At 40.4% G+C, this 17,730-nt stretch overlaps 2 protein-coding genes across 2 annotated transcripts in view; one reads left to right on the top strand and one right to left on the bottom strand.

The window, feature by feature from the left end:
- Positions 1 to 4,653, bottom strand: part of BPIFC (BPI fold containing family C) — a 32,814-nt gene extending 28,161 nt beyond the window's left edge. Inside the window, exons 1-2 of the mRNA XM_078376202.1 lie at positions 3,764 to 4,653; positions 2,812 to 2,919 (exon numbers count right to left, since the gene is read on the bottom strand). The gene's annotated coding sequence lies outside the window, so the exon portion shown is untranslated. The remainder of the gene's footprint in view (positions 1 to 2,811; positions 2,920 to 3,763) is intronic.
- Positions 4,654 to 4,716: 63 nt separating this feature from the next.
- Positions 4,717 to 17,661, top strand: FBXO7 (F-box protein 7). Its single transcript, XM_020803659.3, has 9 exons — positions 4,717 to 4,971; positions 7,831 to 8,125; positions 8,344 to 8,556; positions 8,988 to 9,129; positions 11,432 to 11,515; positions 13,791 to 13,883; positions 15,865 to 16,041; positions 16,381 to 16,418; positions 16,898 to 17,661. Exons 1-9 carry the CDS (start codon positions 4,850 to 4,852, stop codon positions 17,255 to 17,257), a joined length of 1,524 nt encoding a protein of 507 aa, XP_020659318.3. The 5' UTR covers positions 4,717 to 4,849; the 3' UTR covers positions 17,258 to 17,661.
- Positions 17,662 to 17,730: the final 69 nt, after the last annotated feature.

The following is a 17,730-nucleotide window of genomic DNA, read 5'->3' as shown; positions in this document are numbered from 1 at the left end:
GAAGATGGCTGTCATAATAATGCCTTCCAATCTTTTCGTCCTCTGGCTAAACACAACCTAGCTCCCTCTGCTATTCCTCATAGGGCTTTTATCATTCTGATTTGTTCCTCAGAATGCATTCCAGCTTGTCAATATCCTTCTTTAACTGTGATGCACAGAACTGGACATGGTAAGCTAAAAGGTAGAAGTAAAAAAGAGTGGCCTGGACACACTGGCTGAAATCCTGTTGCTTAGAGTAGTAAAGTACACTAGAATAGGCCCACTGAATCAGTGGGCGTTTAGTGAGTGTCAGCTCCTACATTAGTTCCATTGATTCAAATGGGCCTACTCTAGTTGTGACTTACTTTAGTGTCAGAAGTTGCAACCAGAGTTGGTTTATTTACATTAATGTAGCTTATGCAGAAGTTAACTCACCAAATCCCCATTGATTCAGTGGGCCTACTTTAGTGTGACTTACTACCCCAAGTAACAGGATTCTATCAGTGCTTCTGTTGACTTCCATGTAGGCATCCTTCAGTCTCGAAAGACTATGGTAACGTGCTCTGTATGGAGGTCTTGGAACAGTGTCTAGTGTGGCTGAGAAGGCCAATTCGAGAGTGACAATCTCTTTCACATTGAAGACAAATACAATCTGTCCCCTGTCCAACTCCCTGGTTTTGCTTGTTTTGGGAGTGCCTCTTTATCTCAGCCTGCTGTACAAGTGTCTCTTCAAATTGGGAGAGGCCATGATGCACCACCTGCCTCCAGGCTGAATGCTCAGACGTCAAGGTTTCCCATCTGTTGAGGTCCATTCCTAAGGCCTTCAGATCCCTCTTGCAGATGTCCTTGTATTGCAGCTGTGGTCTCCCTCTGGGGCGGTTTCCCTGCACTAATTCTCCATACAGGAAATCTTTTGGAATCTGACCATCAGCCATTCTCATGACATGCCCAAGCCAACGTAGACGGCGCTGTTTCAATAATGTATACATGCTAAAAGTTCCAGCTCGTTCTAGGACTACTCTATTTGGAACTTTGTCCTGTCAGGTGATACCAAAAATCCATTGACTCAACTGAGTACTATATTGCATTTGTTTTCTTTGCTGCCACATGACAGTGTTGACTTATGTTAAGACTGTGGTCTCCTAGGAACACCCACCCCCCATAATTTTCATATGTATAATGCCATGCCAGCTGTCGCCCATATTCTATTTATCAAGCTGGTTTTTCTTACCTAAATGTACAATTCTAGATTTTTCCATGTTGAAACCCATTTTGTTTTGGCCCAGTTCGTCAATCTGTTTACGTCATCTTGAATCCTGATTCTGTCTTTTGGAGTATTAGCTACCTATCCTAGTTTAGTGTCATCTGCAAATTCGATTCAAACACACAGATCTGTGGCAAACTGGTTGGCTCAAAGATGATGCTGATGTCTTCACAAAGACCAACATCTGAAATCTTTCTCCTCCTTTGGAGGTAAGGCAGGTGACAAGTGATGAGGGGAACTTTTCATTAAAGGTACTTAACAATTAGGATGCTGCTGCTGCTAACATTTATTATTCATACAAGTGCTGTTTTTTCCTTTTTTCATTCTCAAGCTCTCTGACTGATGGTGGCTACTTCAATGCTGTATCACTGCTTATTTTTCTGTTATGTTATAAATGATTTCTGGGGGCATTACTGACTGAATAATTTTTCTTTCCAGAAAATTAGTCATTATTTTTATTTATAAATTTCCATCCCCACTTTTCCTGAGGTGGGGTACAAGAGAATTAAAGCATGCTACAAAACAAAAATATAAAACATTAAAATATCTAATTCTCAGAGTTGGTTCTTGTTTCTTTGGTATGTTGAGAGAGGAATAAACTAGAGAAGATAAAGCATCTATTTTCTGACAACACACATCGCAAAGCTCCAAAGATTCTTTAGCTACAGTCTATTCATAACCAATAAGCCAGGCTTGAGGCTTCCTACTGTTACCTGGCTCATTATGTCATGTGGCTATGTCTTATCAAGAGCCCGGATTATGCAAAATATTGGTTTGGTTCAATGATTGCCAAAATATCAGAACCAGGCAAAGAGTCTTAGCAATGACTGGTGGGATTACTGGGTTTTGCAAGAAAAAGGACAGATATTTTTCCAAATAAGAGACCTGTTTCAGGACAAAAACCTGTTTTGCTTACTATTCCCAGAAATGTATGCAGATAATTAAAATAATGAATGATATCTTGAAATCAGGATCTTATTAGTTTGTTGTTGTTATGTGCCATTAACAACACAATGAATGAGCCATCTCCAAAGTGTCCTGACCTCAACTATCCTGCTCTGCTCTTGTAAACTCAAGTCTGTGCTTCCTGGGAGTCAGTCCATTTTGTATTTGCCCATTGCTTTCCCACTGTTGTCCCAGAGAACAGGACAACTGATTAATGAGCTAATCTTTGCAGAACCATCAATCAATTGCTTCAAGTATACTTCAAGTATTGCTTTGAATTGGAGCCAGGTCAGATTCTCAGTATGACTCTAAACAAAGATAAAACAAATAAAAATAATTATATTTATACCCTCTTGTACTTGAGAGGAGTTTCTTTAAGTAAACAACAAAATACAAGAGAACAATTTAAGGCTGTAATCCTATCCACACTTAATATAATAATTATGTGCTATCAAGTCTATTACAAGCCACACATGGAGATGAATTGCACTAAGTTTAAAATGGCTTCTGGGTATGTTGGCATAAGTAGAGGACAAAAAGAAAACAAAGGAACAAAAAGGGCAAAATACTGTAGCACTTTAAAGACTGACAAATATAATGAGTTCTACAATACAGTATTTTACCTTCCCCCGTCTTCTTTTTTCCCCTTGACTTTTGCCGTCTTCTTTTTTCCCCTTGACTTTTGCCGTCTTCTTTTTCCCCCTTGACTTTTGCCGATATGCTGAAACAGACTAATACTGCCACTTCTTTAGAAATTAATTCTGAGTTGACATGTATAGAATTGTATACCAATGAGAAACAATATTCCAGCTCTGTATTCTACTGGTTGTCCCAACAAGCCATAAAATACAATTACCAATAGCAAAGGCACTTCACATTTCTAAAAATAAACAATGATTTTAAGGATCAACATTAGACTTTTTTAAAAAAATTCTTATAGTTCTTTTGAAATTGATTAATGTGTACATTAAATGCTGTAAAATCTCTCTTAATTAGTTTCACTATTTTCCAAAGCTAGTTTAACTGGTTGATTGTCAGGCAACAAGTTTACACGCATGGACGTACACACGCCCTACAGATGCACAGACACCCCCCCACATGCACGCACAGATGCCCATGCACACCCCCTGCATGCAGGCCCCCCCACATGCTTCCCCCCCCACAGACATAACCCCCACATGCACGCTAAACCAGTCCACGGTGTCAAAAAAGTTGGGGGCCACTGTACGAGGGGATTCACATGTTTGCTTTTTGTAACTGGCCTTGATCAACAGTCTGGCTGCACTGTTTTTGAACACACTTCAAAGGCAGAGCCATGCAGAGCGTATGACAGTAAAGTCTGGGGTTTGCCATGACTCCCTGAACAAGGCCTGCCCAACACATTATTCACTGAAGCGAAGAACTGAAACTATGAGTGTATCAGACAGTGAAATGTGTTAATCCTTCCAGAACACTGCTGTCCAAACTGCCAATTGTCTTTCCATACTTTCAGTGGAGAGAAAAATAAGTTACATTTCATTGTTGGAAAGCACATTACAGTATACAGTACTTAATCACAAGATGAGAATTAATTACCTAGTCACTGAGGAAATGTTCTTGAATTTGTTATGCCTAGGTGAAGTGGAATTTTGCTCCTTCAGTGTAATGAAAGGACAGCAAATTCTCAGTTACTGTATTTAATTGCTTGCATAGCTTCTGGCATCATGGCTTCAGCCATAGCTTGATACACACGTCCTTTGCCCCAACTCAGGCCACACAAAATAGAACCAGCCTTCTTGATGAATTTTCAGTAATCTTTTTTATTGGAAGCTGTCTTCTGAAATTCTTGTGTTAAACTATGAGACCCACCTTGAGGTCCCAAACAGAGCCCCGTGAAAGGAGCACTGTCTGTCCATATTATGCATTTTACTTGAACATAAGCACCATGGCCGTCGGTCTGGGGAGCTTCCCTTTAATTGCCGAAAAAATGCCCCGCCTCCCCCCTGAAAATCTTGAGCTAGTTCTCCCCTGGGGATATCGTCGCAAAACCATCAGGTAAATAAGCTTTGCATCGGCAACTTCTTCGATGCCGCAGTTGACTAACGCTTACTAATATATTAAAATATTTACAAAAAAGAAAAAGGGGGAAAAAAAAGTTCGCTTCAGAAGAGGGCTTCAGAACGCCCATTCCAAAAATTCCCGCGCTTTTCAAATGACAGCCGGCATTAATCCCAGCGCCGCCTCCCGGGGAGGCGGAAAGCAAATGACTGTTCACGTGACACGCGGGGCCTAAGTTTTTAACATAGCCAAGTGCGTCATAGAGCCAAGGGACGCGCACGCGCATTTTGGAAAAGGGCGCCAGAGGGCGGAAGTTATCGATCGGGAATTAACTTCTCTTGTGTGCGAGGAGGGGAGGGGGGGAGAAGGGTAAAGGAATCATAGAGGCGTCGGTGATTGCCGGATTCGACCGACTGCTTGATAGACAGTGATTACGTGGGCTGGGGGTGGGGGGAGTTCATACCATCTCGGGGGCGTGGGGGGAAAAGGGGGCGGTGCTTCGCCAGCCCAAAGCGAGGAGAACAACAACAGAACCGCGCCGGCGTGCTTGCCTCTCCCCCCCCCTTTTTAGCTGAGGGGGCTCCTCGGTTCCTCTGTGAGGAAGGAGGGGGCGGACGGGGCGCGATGAAGCTCCGGGTACGCGTGCAGAAGCAAACGGCGGCGCTGGAGTTGCGGGAGGCGGAGCCGACTTTGGGGGACCTGCGCGCGCACCTTGGTCAGACCCTCTTGCCTGGTTGGGGCTACAGGTAACGTGTGAATTGAACGGGGACGAGGAGGGGGTGGGAAAGAGAGTGGCTGTGTGGATTGGTCATGAGGCGGAGTGAACTCTGGAAGGGAAGGAGATAAACAGCTTTCTTTGTAAGATAATTCAGTTGGGGGAGGAGGGTCGAAGACAAATCACCTCTGGCTTTGCCCCCACACACCCCTGCCAAGTCTTATTTATTTATTTATTTGATTTGATTTGTACCCCGCCTATCTGGACCAATGGATCACTCTAGGCGGCTTATACTCTGTATTTCCCAAAAGAAACGTTCGAGGAATATTGTAGTGCAAGAAAGAATCCAGTCCAGTAAAACATAAGACAAAAATAACCATTTTTAAAAACCCAAACATCTTATTAAAAACAAATATTTTGACACCAAGAGTGTGACTTTGCTAATTTTAGGGAACAAAATGAGTGAAGAGGAATTGCCCTTTTGCAATCTGTTGATTTATTTTAAAACTCTGTTTGCTGGCCAACATTGATTCCCATGTAAATAGCTTGTAGCCATCAACATTTCAGAGCAACCATGGAAAATGTTGAGGGGCAATAACTATGATGATGTCTGGTATACTAATGGCATCTGTAGTATCGGCAGTGTTCTTTCTTGGCTCTCAAATAGTGGGGAACGTGAGTGCATTCAGAATGACACGGTTTTCTCCCAAAGGGTCCTAATTTAGGATTTCTGTAGATACAGGTTTGTCGGAAAAGCTTATATTCTAGGACACAAAATCTGCTGGAAGTGTAAAGCATAAATGCAGAAAAAATGTATAGAGGATTAAGAAAAAATTGTGAACTAAGTAGCATTCAGCCTCTTTGTGTCCAAAGTTAAATATAAAACAACTCTCTAAGCAATTACTTTGGGTTTCTGTTTCTGCATCTAGTGGCTTTTTACTTTAAAGACCTTGGGATATTTTTGTGTGGATCACTTTCCATTAATCAGAATGGACCTGACATCTGGGCTTTTGACTTTCAAGCATACAATGAAACTTAAAAACAAGAATAGGAGATTCCACATTCAGTTTCACTTACTGAATGATCGTAGCTGAAAGAGAAGTGAAGATGATTATTTAACAAGACTTCCAACATGCTAAAACAAATAATCTTTGCATTATTTATTGAAAAATGTCTGTTAGTGCCAGGTATGCCAGGGCAGTTCCATCATGAATTTATTTTTTTCCTCATAACATGGATAAAATGTAATCAACCACCTGACTTTTAAAAAAATGGTTGTGACAATAGACAGGAATAGAATAAAAGTAAGTGCTTTTAGTGATAACAAAAATATAATATCTAGCCCCTTGCAAAGCTATCTCCTGTCCGATGAAATGAAATTCAATAATAAGTGAAAAAATCAATGCAATCTTCTACAATCTTCTTGTAAAGGCTTATGAATTCTAAATGACAATTAAAGTTTCTTTGGCCTTGATACAATTTTAAAAAGCAGAAACTAGAAAAAAGCTGTATACTTAAGGGTCTCAGATACCTTTAAAGATGCTCTGCAATTCGTCACGGAGAAACTTGTATGGGGAGGGCCTTATAATTGTGAATTCTTGAGAGTAAGAACAATTTTTCATCATAATCATAGTTACAGCACAACATTTTGGAGGATTTTATTTATTTATTTTAACTTATATGCCGCCCACACTACCCGAAGGTCTCTGGGTGGATATGTCATGTGTAACTCCTGGTGATGGAGAGATACTCTGGTTATAAAATTACTTGGTTGCTATAGCTCTTTGCTATATTTTGGAGAGTGAAAATGTATTTTATCACTGAATTATTGCATTTAAAAAAACAGACATCATTACTTGGATTCTATTTCTAGTATCATGTACAAAACTAATTCAGCAACTTAAATCAATAAAAGCATTATGAGTTTTCTACAATCCGTATCTAAATTAACCAAAATGCATATTGTAGATGAGTTCTAGTTTGGCGTTTCGCAACTAATAGTTTAGCTGCCTCCAAAGATATTTTCATAAATCCAATTTTCAATGTGTTTCAGATATGGTATTGTGATGATCATACTTCTATAAGGAGGGCAAGTTCAAATTATGTTGACCTATACATTTTCAGGTTCAACTGATCTCACTCTTGTTTAATCTCCTCCTTTGCATGTAACAGAAGGAGAAAGATATGTTCTGTTTTCCTTTTGAAACAAACTGCTACGAAAAATGTGAATGCCAGTCAAAGGAGAACACTAATGTGCCCTACACTGAAAGTGTTGCTTCTCCTTTGCATTTGGAGGAGGCATGAACCTGAGGCTCACAGCTGCTCCTTTTCTAAACCAAATTGGGCAGATGGCACCCACCTTTAATTGGGTAACTTCCAGTTTTTTAAAAAAGACTAATTTGGGTCCTAATGTTGGGGGCCCTGAAATTAATTGACAGCCAAGACTTCAGAGGGTTCTGGAGCATGACTGTACATTTCTAAGCTGAACAATTTTCTCATGGGAGCTTTGGCAGGCCGCATGTGGCCTATGAACCATATGAGTTCCACTCCAGTTCTTAATCATGATTTGGGTGGACATCTAAGTCTGCCTGAGAAAATTAACTAAAAAAAATCTTATACTTAAGTCTGTAAGACCTCTTCCATGATCTATGTAAAATGTTTCCAATTATGTGTGGGCTTGCAAACAGCTAATGGAGGCATAACAAATACAGAAGAAAGGGAAGTAATTACTGGGAATTGGCCTTACTTTTATACTGTACTGCACGTTGACATTGTAATTTATAGTGTGAATGTAGAGTTGTGTGTACAGAGACATTGCTTAGTCGTTAGATTCAGTGCCTGCCTCAAAACAGCCATGTACCTTTTGTATTTAACTTTGCTTTAACTACAGTTCTGATTCCAAGTTTGCAATAACCTTGAACAACAAAGACTTCCTTGTTGGAGATCAAGAAACCCTAGCATCGTTTGGGATTGTCTCAGGAGACTTGATACATTTGGTATTGGAAGATGCTGATGCAGCACGGAGATTATGCTCACCTTGCTCATCTACTCAGCCACAGAATAATCATGAACCATCAACTTCAGCTGCATATCAGAGTCAATCCAGGAATCCAGATAATGGAACACACAATGGACACATAATAGACCATACAGTCCAAGGTGATGTTCAGATGAGTGACAGTACGGTAAGTCCTCAGGAGCAGAAGCCATATGATGATTTCTAAATAATCTGCCTTGTATAGAAATTAACTAAGGAGAAACTTGGAATTGCTTAAAGTCCTTTCAAAGTGACTAACTTCTTGCAGAAAGGCAGTGTTTTTTTCCCCAGTTTTCTCTTTATTAGTTTTTACAACTAAGTATTACCTTTTAAATGCTCATTTGTTTCTGTTGCTGACCTTTCAAGGCAGGATCCAGCCAAGAGTTTGCTTCAGAGACTGACCTTCAAGAAGCTGTGGGTTCTTACCCTTCGGAGCCAATGCTTTGCTGTGAAGCTACAGATGGGCAGGTGCCACACTCGCTTGAGACGCTTTACCACTCTGCAGAGTGTGCCAGTGCCAGTGATGCTTTGATAGTTGTTATCCACCTTATCATGATGGAGACTGGATATGTACCTCAAGTAAGGAAAAAAAACTAGCTTTCTTTGCTACTAAAGTTTTCAAACATCTTTCTTAGGCTGTTCCTCCAGATCTGATGCAAAGTTAGTTCTAGAAACACATAAGCTATTCAGTTGCAGATCAGGAGATGTTCATGTGAACACACACATGCTTTCTCCCACCTGGAGCGATTCCCTCTTAGTTTATGTTTCATGTTTATAGATTACAATAGCAGTCAATGCTGTATTCTCTTGACACCACAGTTTAAAAGCCATCTTCAAACAATGGTCTCTCTGACTGAGATGTATTGTATGGTAAATTACTCCACATTGTGTGCTGTCAACAGATAGTTATTCAAGCATGCAGAAAAAAAGGTTTTGTCAGTTTCTCATTTATGAAATGTTGACTATTGAAGAAGATGGATAGATTGTTGTAACTTTCCCTTTATATTTAGGGTACAGAAGCCAAGTCAACTTTAATGCCTGAGAAGTGGAGGAACAAAGGAATTTATAAGCTGCAATATACACATCCCCTCTGTGAAAATGGCTTTGCTGCCCTTACATGTGTGCCTTTGGGGGACCTTATTGTTGTCAATGGTAAGGACGTTACATAACTGCTCCACTTGAAAACTGACTTCACACTTTTGGTTTTTGAAAAAGTCTGAAATGAGCTACCCTTGTTTCCTTGGTCTCATGCTGAGGCAGTAATTCCTTTAGGCTTAGAAATGAAGCTAAGGTGTTTTACTTTGTGGTGTGAATGCCTTGGATTTTATCTTGCTTGATGACTGGATTTCTGTCATCTTTGCCAGCAACTCCCCACCTCACCCAAGCTATGAAACAAGCTAAATAATTCCTTTTAATGAGCATCCTTTTGAATGGTTTCGTTTTCATTTTTAAAAAAACAAGCAATAAAATTATTTTGTAATTGGGGATTTTAAATTAAAAAAAAAAATTGCCGTGTTAATTTGTCCAAGTGGTGGCGACTACTTCAAGTTAGCACACTTGTTCTCGGTGCCTAACCTTGGGAATTTCCTTTTTTTTTCTTTTTTTTTCTTTTTTGGCTGAAGTCTCTAGAGCATCCAGTGCTGTTACAAGGACTGCTGTCAGCACCAGATCAGAACATGTGGGTATGGGTAGGGATTTTGAAGCTGTAAAAGGGCCCCGATTGTTTGGAACCCAGTGGAAATGTTCTTTCTTTGTTTCATTTGTTCCTTCTGCTATGCAAGCTCCTGGTGTCATCCATCTTGTCCTCCCTGACTGCTTACTCTGTCTTTGATCTTCTCCCTTGGCTTCTTGAGATTGTTGGATTTTCCAGTAGCACCTTGTGGGATTTGAAACTATACTTCTATTAATGCAGCCTAAAATAGTATTTGCCATTTTTGCAGCCATATCACATTATTGGCTCATATTTAGCTTGTGATCTACGACAATTCCAAGATCCTTCTTGCTCGTAGTTTTGCTGAGCCAGGTATCCCTCATCTTGTAGCTATGCAATTGGTTTCTTTTTCTGAGGTGCAGTACTTTGCACTTATCCCTGTTGAATTTCATTCTGTTGCTTTTGGCCCAGTGCTCCATCCAATCAAGATCATTTTGAATTTTGTTTCTGTCTTCTAGGGCATTAGCTATTCCTCCCAATTTGGTATCATCTGCAAATGTGACAAACATTCCCTGCACTCCCTCATCCAAGTCATTAATAAAAATATTGAAGAGCATCAGGCCCAGGACTAAACCTTGGGGTACCCCACTTTATTACCTCCTCCCACAGTTAGAGAAGGACCCATTAATCATCACCCTCTGAGTATGATTCTGTAGCCAATTGTGTATCCACCTGACACTTGATCTATCCAGCCCACACCTAGTTCGCTTGTTAATCAGGATATCATGGGGCATTTTGTCAAAAGTTTTGCTGAAGTCAAAGGTATACTACATCTACAGCATTCCCTCTGTCTATCAGGGAGGTGACCTGATCAAAAAATGAGATCAAATTAGTTTGGTGGGATTTGGTCTTGACAAATCCGTGTTGGCTTCTAGTTACTACGGCATTGTTTTCTAGGTGCTTGCACAATGTCCGCTTTAAGATGTGTTCCAGAACTTGGCCTGGGATTGAGTTCAGGCTGACTGGCCTGTAGTTCCCAGGTTCCTCTTCTTTGCCCTTTTTGAAGATAGGGACAGCATTGGCCCTCCTCCAATTCTCTGGCACCTCACCCGTTTCCCATCCTTTCAAGAAAATTATGGATAGCGGTTCTGAGAGTTCTTCAGCCAGTTCCTTCAGTACTCTTGGATGCAGTTCATGCGGGCCTGGAGATTTGAACTTGTTCAAGGTGGTAATATTCCTTGACTATTTGTGTATCTATTTCCAGCTGCAATCCTGTCCCCCCCTCCACCCTTGCACTTCCAATTTGTTTGGAAGTTCATAGTCTGTCTTGTGGGAAAAGATTGAACTAAAATAGGAATTGAGCTCCTCTACCTTCCCCGCCCCCCCATTATTATTTTTCCATTTCCATTGTGGAGTTGTGCCACTATGTCTTTTGTTTGTCTTTTGCTACTCACATACCTGAAAATGTAGAATACTTTTTTTAAAAAAAAATTCAAACAGAATCCACACAGATTGAGTTTGAATAGCCCTTGCATATATTTTACTGTTACAGTACTATACTGTTCACTCACTCCATATGGCCCTGGCATTTGGTAGGTCAGAGTGTCTTCCTTGTAAAACTTCCCTTTAAAACGGCATATCTCAATGGTGTGATGTCTGTGAGGTCGACATTGTCAATCGGAGATAATAGAAAAATAAGAGAGGGCAACAATATAACATAGAATATGGACTGTTACCAAGAGTAACAAGAGATTCTCGGAATTTTTCATTAGGTTTTCTCAGTGTAATCTTTTGTATTTGCAGCAATGTTAAAAATCGTTGGTGATATCAAAAGTGTGAAGAGGCTGCAGCTTCTGCCAGCATCTTTCATTTCCTTTCAGAATTCAGGTAATTTTTTTCTTAAAGGGGTTTTCAGTGAAAAAACACACAAAGATATCATTACTAAATCAGTATAGTATTAATTTCAGTTATTGAATAATGGAGCTGAGAGGATAGTGAGTGATGCCTGCGGAAGCACAGGAAAACAAACATTTTCAGCTTTTGTAACTGCATCCTACCATTTTTTAATCAGTGCTTCAAATTGTCAGAAACACTGTACTTGGAACGTCTTAAAACATATCACAGAAAGAAAATACTGTCTCCACAAAAGTCTCCACAAATTCTCCTTGAGAGTGACCTAAAAGCTGGAGAACTAGTACAGTCTTATCATTCTGTAATGAAAATATTACCAGTCAAATTGTAATTTTGGTGACTAGGCTGGAAAAGATCTGAATAATAAACTGTCTTGGCAGAGGTTGTTCTGATCATGCTTTCCTTTTGTGCTATCAGAGGAGCTGGCAACTGGTTTTGCTAGAAGATCTGTCTCAGAATATTATGGACTATCTTCATATAGTGGCAGGTTTCCTTTTTATAATAACACTGTTTAAAGTGGCTAAAGAACTGGTTCCTGGCTGAATTGTCTTGAAGACTGATTTGGATGCAACATGCCATTCTTTAGAGCAGTTGCCTCCAAAGTTATAAAAGCCATGATGACAGCATCATGTAGGAGAGGATAAAGAAGTGGGGAAAGGAGAAATGCACAACCGTATAGCTGGGCAATGATTTCAGATACCAAGATTTGTTAATATAATTGCAGAAATAAGAGTTTACAGATCAAACTCAATACGCCTCTTCAGTCTTCATTTTCTATGTCAAAATAGTGGACAAATGTGTGTTTATTAGTTTTGATCCCTGCTTCCATGAGTTATCAGAGAATATATGCATATGCACCAAAATATACAGTGGTGCCTCGCTTAACGAGCGCACCGTATAACGATTAAATCGCATAGCGATCCGTTTTTTCGGATCGCTAATGCGATCGCACAACGTTTTTCCCATAGGGAAAAATTCGCTTTGCGAAGACCGGTAAGCGTTTCGCTTACCGATCTTCGCAAAACGACCCCCGCCGATCAGCTGTTCGGTGGCCAAAATGGCCGCCGGAAGCCGGGAAATGGCCTAAAATGGCCGCCCGCAGCGTTTTCGCGCCCTCGTTAAGCGAGGCGAGGGCGCGAAAATGGCTGCCGGCCATTACGAAGCTTCGTTAAACGGTGAGTATTTGGCCCATTTGGAACGCATTAAACCATGTTTAATGCGTTCTAATGGGCTTTTCTGTACCGTTTAACGATGCTTCAGCATAGCGAAGGTTTATCCGGAACGGATTAACCTCGCTATGCGAGGCACCACTGTATTTAAGTTGTTCACATCTAACAGTAAATGCCAATTTAACGTTACATGAATAAACAAAAATCAACCACTTCCCTTTTCCTTCTCCTATACAGACTAGAAGGGGAGTAAACCCCTTCTAGTAGATGTCCTCTCTTGGGTTTTGGTAGAGATAAAAAAATAACTCTGGTTTGCTTAAGAATTGAGAAAGAGGTTGGTTCGGGTTCATTTATTTGGTAATTGTTTAGAGTTGCTTTTAAATTACAGTTCCTGATTCACAAGTGACAAACCAGCCAGAGAGAATGTTCCATTTTGTTTTTCTTCCTGGCTGTTGGGAGGAGGAGTGGGGACTGCTGACCCCCTGACATGTTATTTGGACAGTCTGGCTTGTTCGTGTAATACTAATTGCTATTTTAATATTCTATGTGGACTGGATTATTTGTTAGCACATGTATAAGTATACCATTTTATTTTCAAACAAGAATTAGAGTGCACAAAGAAGAATGCCTACATTTGTATACAAGTGGAACCCTTGAATTAAGTGGCAGTCAGACCCCAGGTACTGGTGGGTGGAGCCCTGATCTTCTCTAGCTGTCCGGCCAGGTTTTGTTTCTCCCGAAAGCCAGTTGGCTAGTGTGTGTGGTCTGATCTCATCTAATTAACCAGGAGAGGGAGCCACAGCTTGGAAAACCTGAAGATTGAGTGTAACATCGTTTATATGCATGGCTTCTTCTGTAAAGCTTAGTTCTTAACTGTTTAGGGCATTTTCATTTAACAGTGTAATAGGTTTAGTAATGAATGTCATTTTATTTTTTCTCTTTGCCTGCTCCATCTTGCAATGTAAAGAAGGGAACTTTTGTGTCTAGTTACTTGAGGTGATTTCGCTTTGGGAAAATATATTGGTCAACTGTTTACAAGTTTTCTGTAATTTGTAGCTGTTTAAACCTTTTCCTCCCCAAAGCAAATGTTGCAGAAGTGTATAAGGACCTTCAGAAGCTATCTCGCCTCTTTAAAGATCGGCTGGTGTACCCTCTTCTGGCTGCTGCCCGGCAAGGTAAGAGAACCACTGAAGGAAACATACTATAGATGCTTTGTAAAAAAAGTGTTGTCATGCACTGGTTAAAGCAGCTGAGCGGATTCAAGAATTTCTGAGTGGGTTCAAGAATTTCAGAGTATTAAGATCTCTCCACTAGCCTTTTGGTTTTTAAATGCATCATTCCCCAAATTTAGGCACGAAGCTTGGTACAGTACTCTGTCTGAGCTGAGGGCCCACATCCCTTCTTAGCAACCTTAGTTGTCTGCTCTGTGCTTCTGCTTGGGCCTTCGGTAGGCCTGCAGCTGTTTGCATGGACATGTACACAAATCTCAACTCATTAGTCAGGATGAACCCCAATGCTGGAAGTATGTAGTTCCCAGAGACAATTGGTAGCTACTCTTCATTCCAGTTATATTCCAGTACTTACAAATGAGTGCATATGTTCCTATCTCGTACAGTCTTGGTTGTAACTTTGACTTACCAAGCTTGGTGAGCAGCAGTTTCTAATTTGGAAAATGTTAAATAGATAAAAATCAGATACATCCCTTTTGAAGTCTAAAGAGTCATATTTCTTTTAAAGAGCTAAGACTTCTACTGTTGTTGAGCCAGCTGGAGAGGCTGTTTCCTCTGTGGCTTGACAATACAGTGTGCAATAAAATGTTCTCTTTGATCTTTGCCTTTTCATTTTTTGGCCAGGCTGAATTGCTTCATATTGAGCATTGCTAATGTCACTTTGTAATTGCTTTTGGAGTTTGGTTCCTAAGCCAAGGAAATTGAGGTACTGATTGTCTAAAAACTCTAGCAGCTATTTCAGAGACTGTGGAACAACGAACAGGTAGTGGACAGCCATGAGGATTTCCTCCTGTGCCATCTTCTCAGAGGGTAGCTTTGACTTTTTAGTCTCAGAAAGCAGCTTTTATCTTTTTAATTTCAGGGGTATGTGATCATAAAGAAAATATTAGAGAAAAGAGTTCTTCTCTTTTCCTTGATCCCAAATGCTTCTGTGGGATTGTATAGAATTTAACAGTACATTTCCCAGAATTTGTGGGGAAGTTTCTTGACCTGGCTATAGAAATCAATAATGCTGGAGTTTATATTACATTTAATTAACTACAGCTTGGAAAGAAACTTAGAAGAAACTTGTGTAGCCATAGTAACTTTGGTGAAATGGTCACTTGCTAAACAAGGCGAAAGATGTCTTAGGAATCCCTTCTGCTATGCTGAGAAATATAGTCAGCAACTGGCACTGTTCCTTGTGTCATTCACTCCTTTGCTCGCCCATGTTTGCCACAGAAATTCAGAAGAGTATGTTAGCAGTGGGACTGGAAGTGCCTTAATATTATGGATTACTGATAGTTCTTCATCTCTAACTACCATTGGCATTTTCACTTTTAAGTCCGTCCCCTTCTTAGAGGACAAATCAGTTTGATGTACTCTTACATCCAGCTGTTCCAATAATGTTCATCCTGGTAGTTTTCAGGGAGCTTTGAACTGGCTTTCTTAATGCCATTTTCAAAATCCTTCTATTGGCAACGTTATGGATCAAACCTGGGACTTTTCACATACAAGGCACGTGATCCATCAGCCCCTGTCAGGCATTTTAGTGACCGAAGATAAGGGCTGGATTGATTTAAGCCGAAAGTTGTATTTTGCTTTCACATCCAAATGTTTGTTGTTTTGCCAACACATGCTCTATCGAAGCTTTAACTTTTCCATCAGCTTCATTTAGAAAAAGAAATAAGCTGTTTTCTAGTCCATTAGTCATGCATAAAATGAGGACTGGGTGTTGCACTTGTGGGTAACCATTTTCTGTAGCTGTTATCTTAACATCACCCTTTTTATCTGAGAGTAATTTAGCAGGATGATAAACAATAATTGCTATTTTATTATTATCATTTATCATTTAATCATTTACTATTATCATCATTTAGCAGGATGATAAACAATAATAAGCAGTTACTGTGGCATTGTGAATAATGTCTCTTCTGTGTCCTCTTAGCTTTGAACTTACCAGATGTGTTTGGCCTTGTGGTCCTTCCACTGGAGCTGAAACTCCGGGTTTTACGTCTCCTGGATGTCCGCTCGCTCCTCTCTTTGTCTGCCGTTTGTCGTGACCTGTACACTGCCTCAAATGACCAACTTTTGTGGAGATTCATATACCTGCGAGATTTTAGAGGTGACTAAATATGTGCCCTTTATTCTTCTCGCTTAGAGGTGAAGAGAGAGGTGTGGTCTCAAACCCAGGCTTCTTAAGCAGCCTTATAGGCCAGTTTAAATGTCGCTTTTCTTTAGAGAAGGGAGCAGCAGCATCACTGAATATAAGGGGACAGTCATCAGACAGCTCTTTTGGAGATGGCTTTTTTTGTATTGTATCTGCTAGGAGGTCCATTCTTTTTGGAAGTCCTGTGGTCAGCACAGACCTCCTAAATGAAGTGCAGGATTTTGCCTTTCCAGGCTGTGCAGAGATGCAATATGAGATTCTTGTATCAGACTGAATTCTGCCACTTCTTTGCAGATCCTGTTGCCAGGTCTCGAGACACAGATTGGAAGGAGGTATGTTTATGTTTCTTCCAGAAAATATGTTTAAAGAGCAGTCTAGAAAGGTAGAGTTGTGTAGGTTAGATTTTAAGGTAGCAGGAACTGTAGTTGATACAGTAAGTAGTTGCTCTGATTTTAGTTAAAAGGTGTTAAACATTGGCATTCCCCTTAATGCCAGTCCATACAATATTCACATAGCTAAGCACAGCTGAATTTGGTCTAGAATTGTGTATGTCAAGTAAATTTATTGCATTAAATAAAGGAATAAGGCTCTCAAATGATATCTGCCCAATTGGACATCTTCCTCTAAACTGTGGAGTGGTTCAAAAGATAACTCTTATTTTATTTGGAGAGATTATGTGGAGACTGCTGATACTTTTGAGTAATAACTAATCCTAAATACTGTGGATGTTGGGAGGAATGTTCTAGGGTGCTCTCCCCTTTAGGTTCTCAGTCTAGGCTAAGCTTTTTGTTGTTTCTTTCCCTTTCTCCAGCTGTACAAGAAAAAATGGAAGCAGAAGAAGGATGCTCTGAAGTGGAGGCACATGATGTTTCTGCCTCCTCCTCCTCTCCCCATACCTCTTCATCCCAACCCATTGTATCCCAATCCTTTTCCTCCTGACCCTCTTTATCCCCCAGTGATCATTGGTGGTGAATTTGAGGAAAGGCCAATGCCTCCATACATTGGCGATCCAATCCATTCCCTCTTTCCAGCCTCCATAGAACTTCCCAGTCAGTATCCTCCTCATGGGCCACACTTTGACCCTTTTGTACCATTTCAAGATCCCAATCCCACACTTCCAGGAAGAGCCACCCGAGGCCGCCCAATTGATAGTCGCCGTGCTTTCATATGATGACTCCTTTGGCCTTGCTTTTAATGTTTTAAACATCTCTGTTCCTGACTTGCTTTTAAGCTATAGGATACTTCAACTACAGGGCTGTGATGTCGGCCTGTTTTAAATATGCCAGTGCGTATGAACCATGGCATCTTCATTCCATGGACTTCAGCCCAGCAAGCAGTGCCAACAACCAGTACTGCCTTCCTTTGAATCTGGAGATCTTTTCTGAAAGAACTTTGTGGGATGGTTTACTCTTTTCATTTTCCCCTCTGAGGATTGCTTCTTAAAAAGCAAAAGATAGTTGGCCCTGATTCCAGCAAATAAAAAGCACTTTAAACACTAGCATTTATGTTGGTCTGAATGATCATGATGGTTTCTTGCCCACTTCAATCTGAATAAAGGTCTTTTTCATGACAAAACGTTCTAATGTATATCATGTCTGATGTACAGAAAGTTTAAGCCCTGAAGGTATCTGATTGATTTTTTTT

This window comes from Pogona vitticeps, chromosome 5 (assembly GCF_051106095.1).
Source record: "Pogona vitticeps strain Pit_001003342236 chromosome 5, PviZW2.1, whole genome shotgun sequence".
Lineage (NCBI taxonomy): Eukaryota > Metazoa > Chordata > Lepidosauria > Squamata > Agamidae > Pogona > Pogona vitticeps.
Note: the sequence above shows the minus strand (reverse complement) of the source record. Positions and strands in the feature narration are given on the sequence as shown.

What these genes read in the sequence shown, in the direction of transcription:
- FBXO7 (XM_020803659.3), top strand. Translation starts at nt 4,850, where the DNA reads ATGAAGCTCCGGGTACGCGTGCAGAAGCAAACGGCGGCGCTGGAGTTG. An exon ending in AGACTGGATATGTACCTCAA is followed by an intron (nt 8,557 to 8,987) that starts GTAAGGAAAAAA and finishes CTTTATATTTAG; the next exon opens with GGTACAGAAGCCAAGTCAAC. An exon ending in GAGACACAGATTGGAAGGAG is followed by an intron (nt 16,419 to 16,897) that starts GTATGTTTATGT and finishes CCCTTTCTCCAG; the next exon opens with CTGTACAAGAAAAAATGGAA.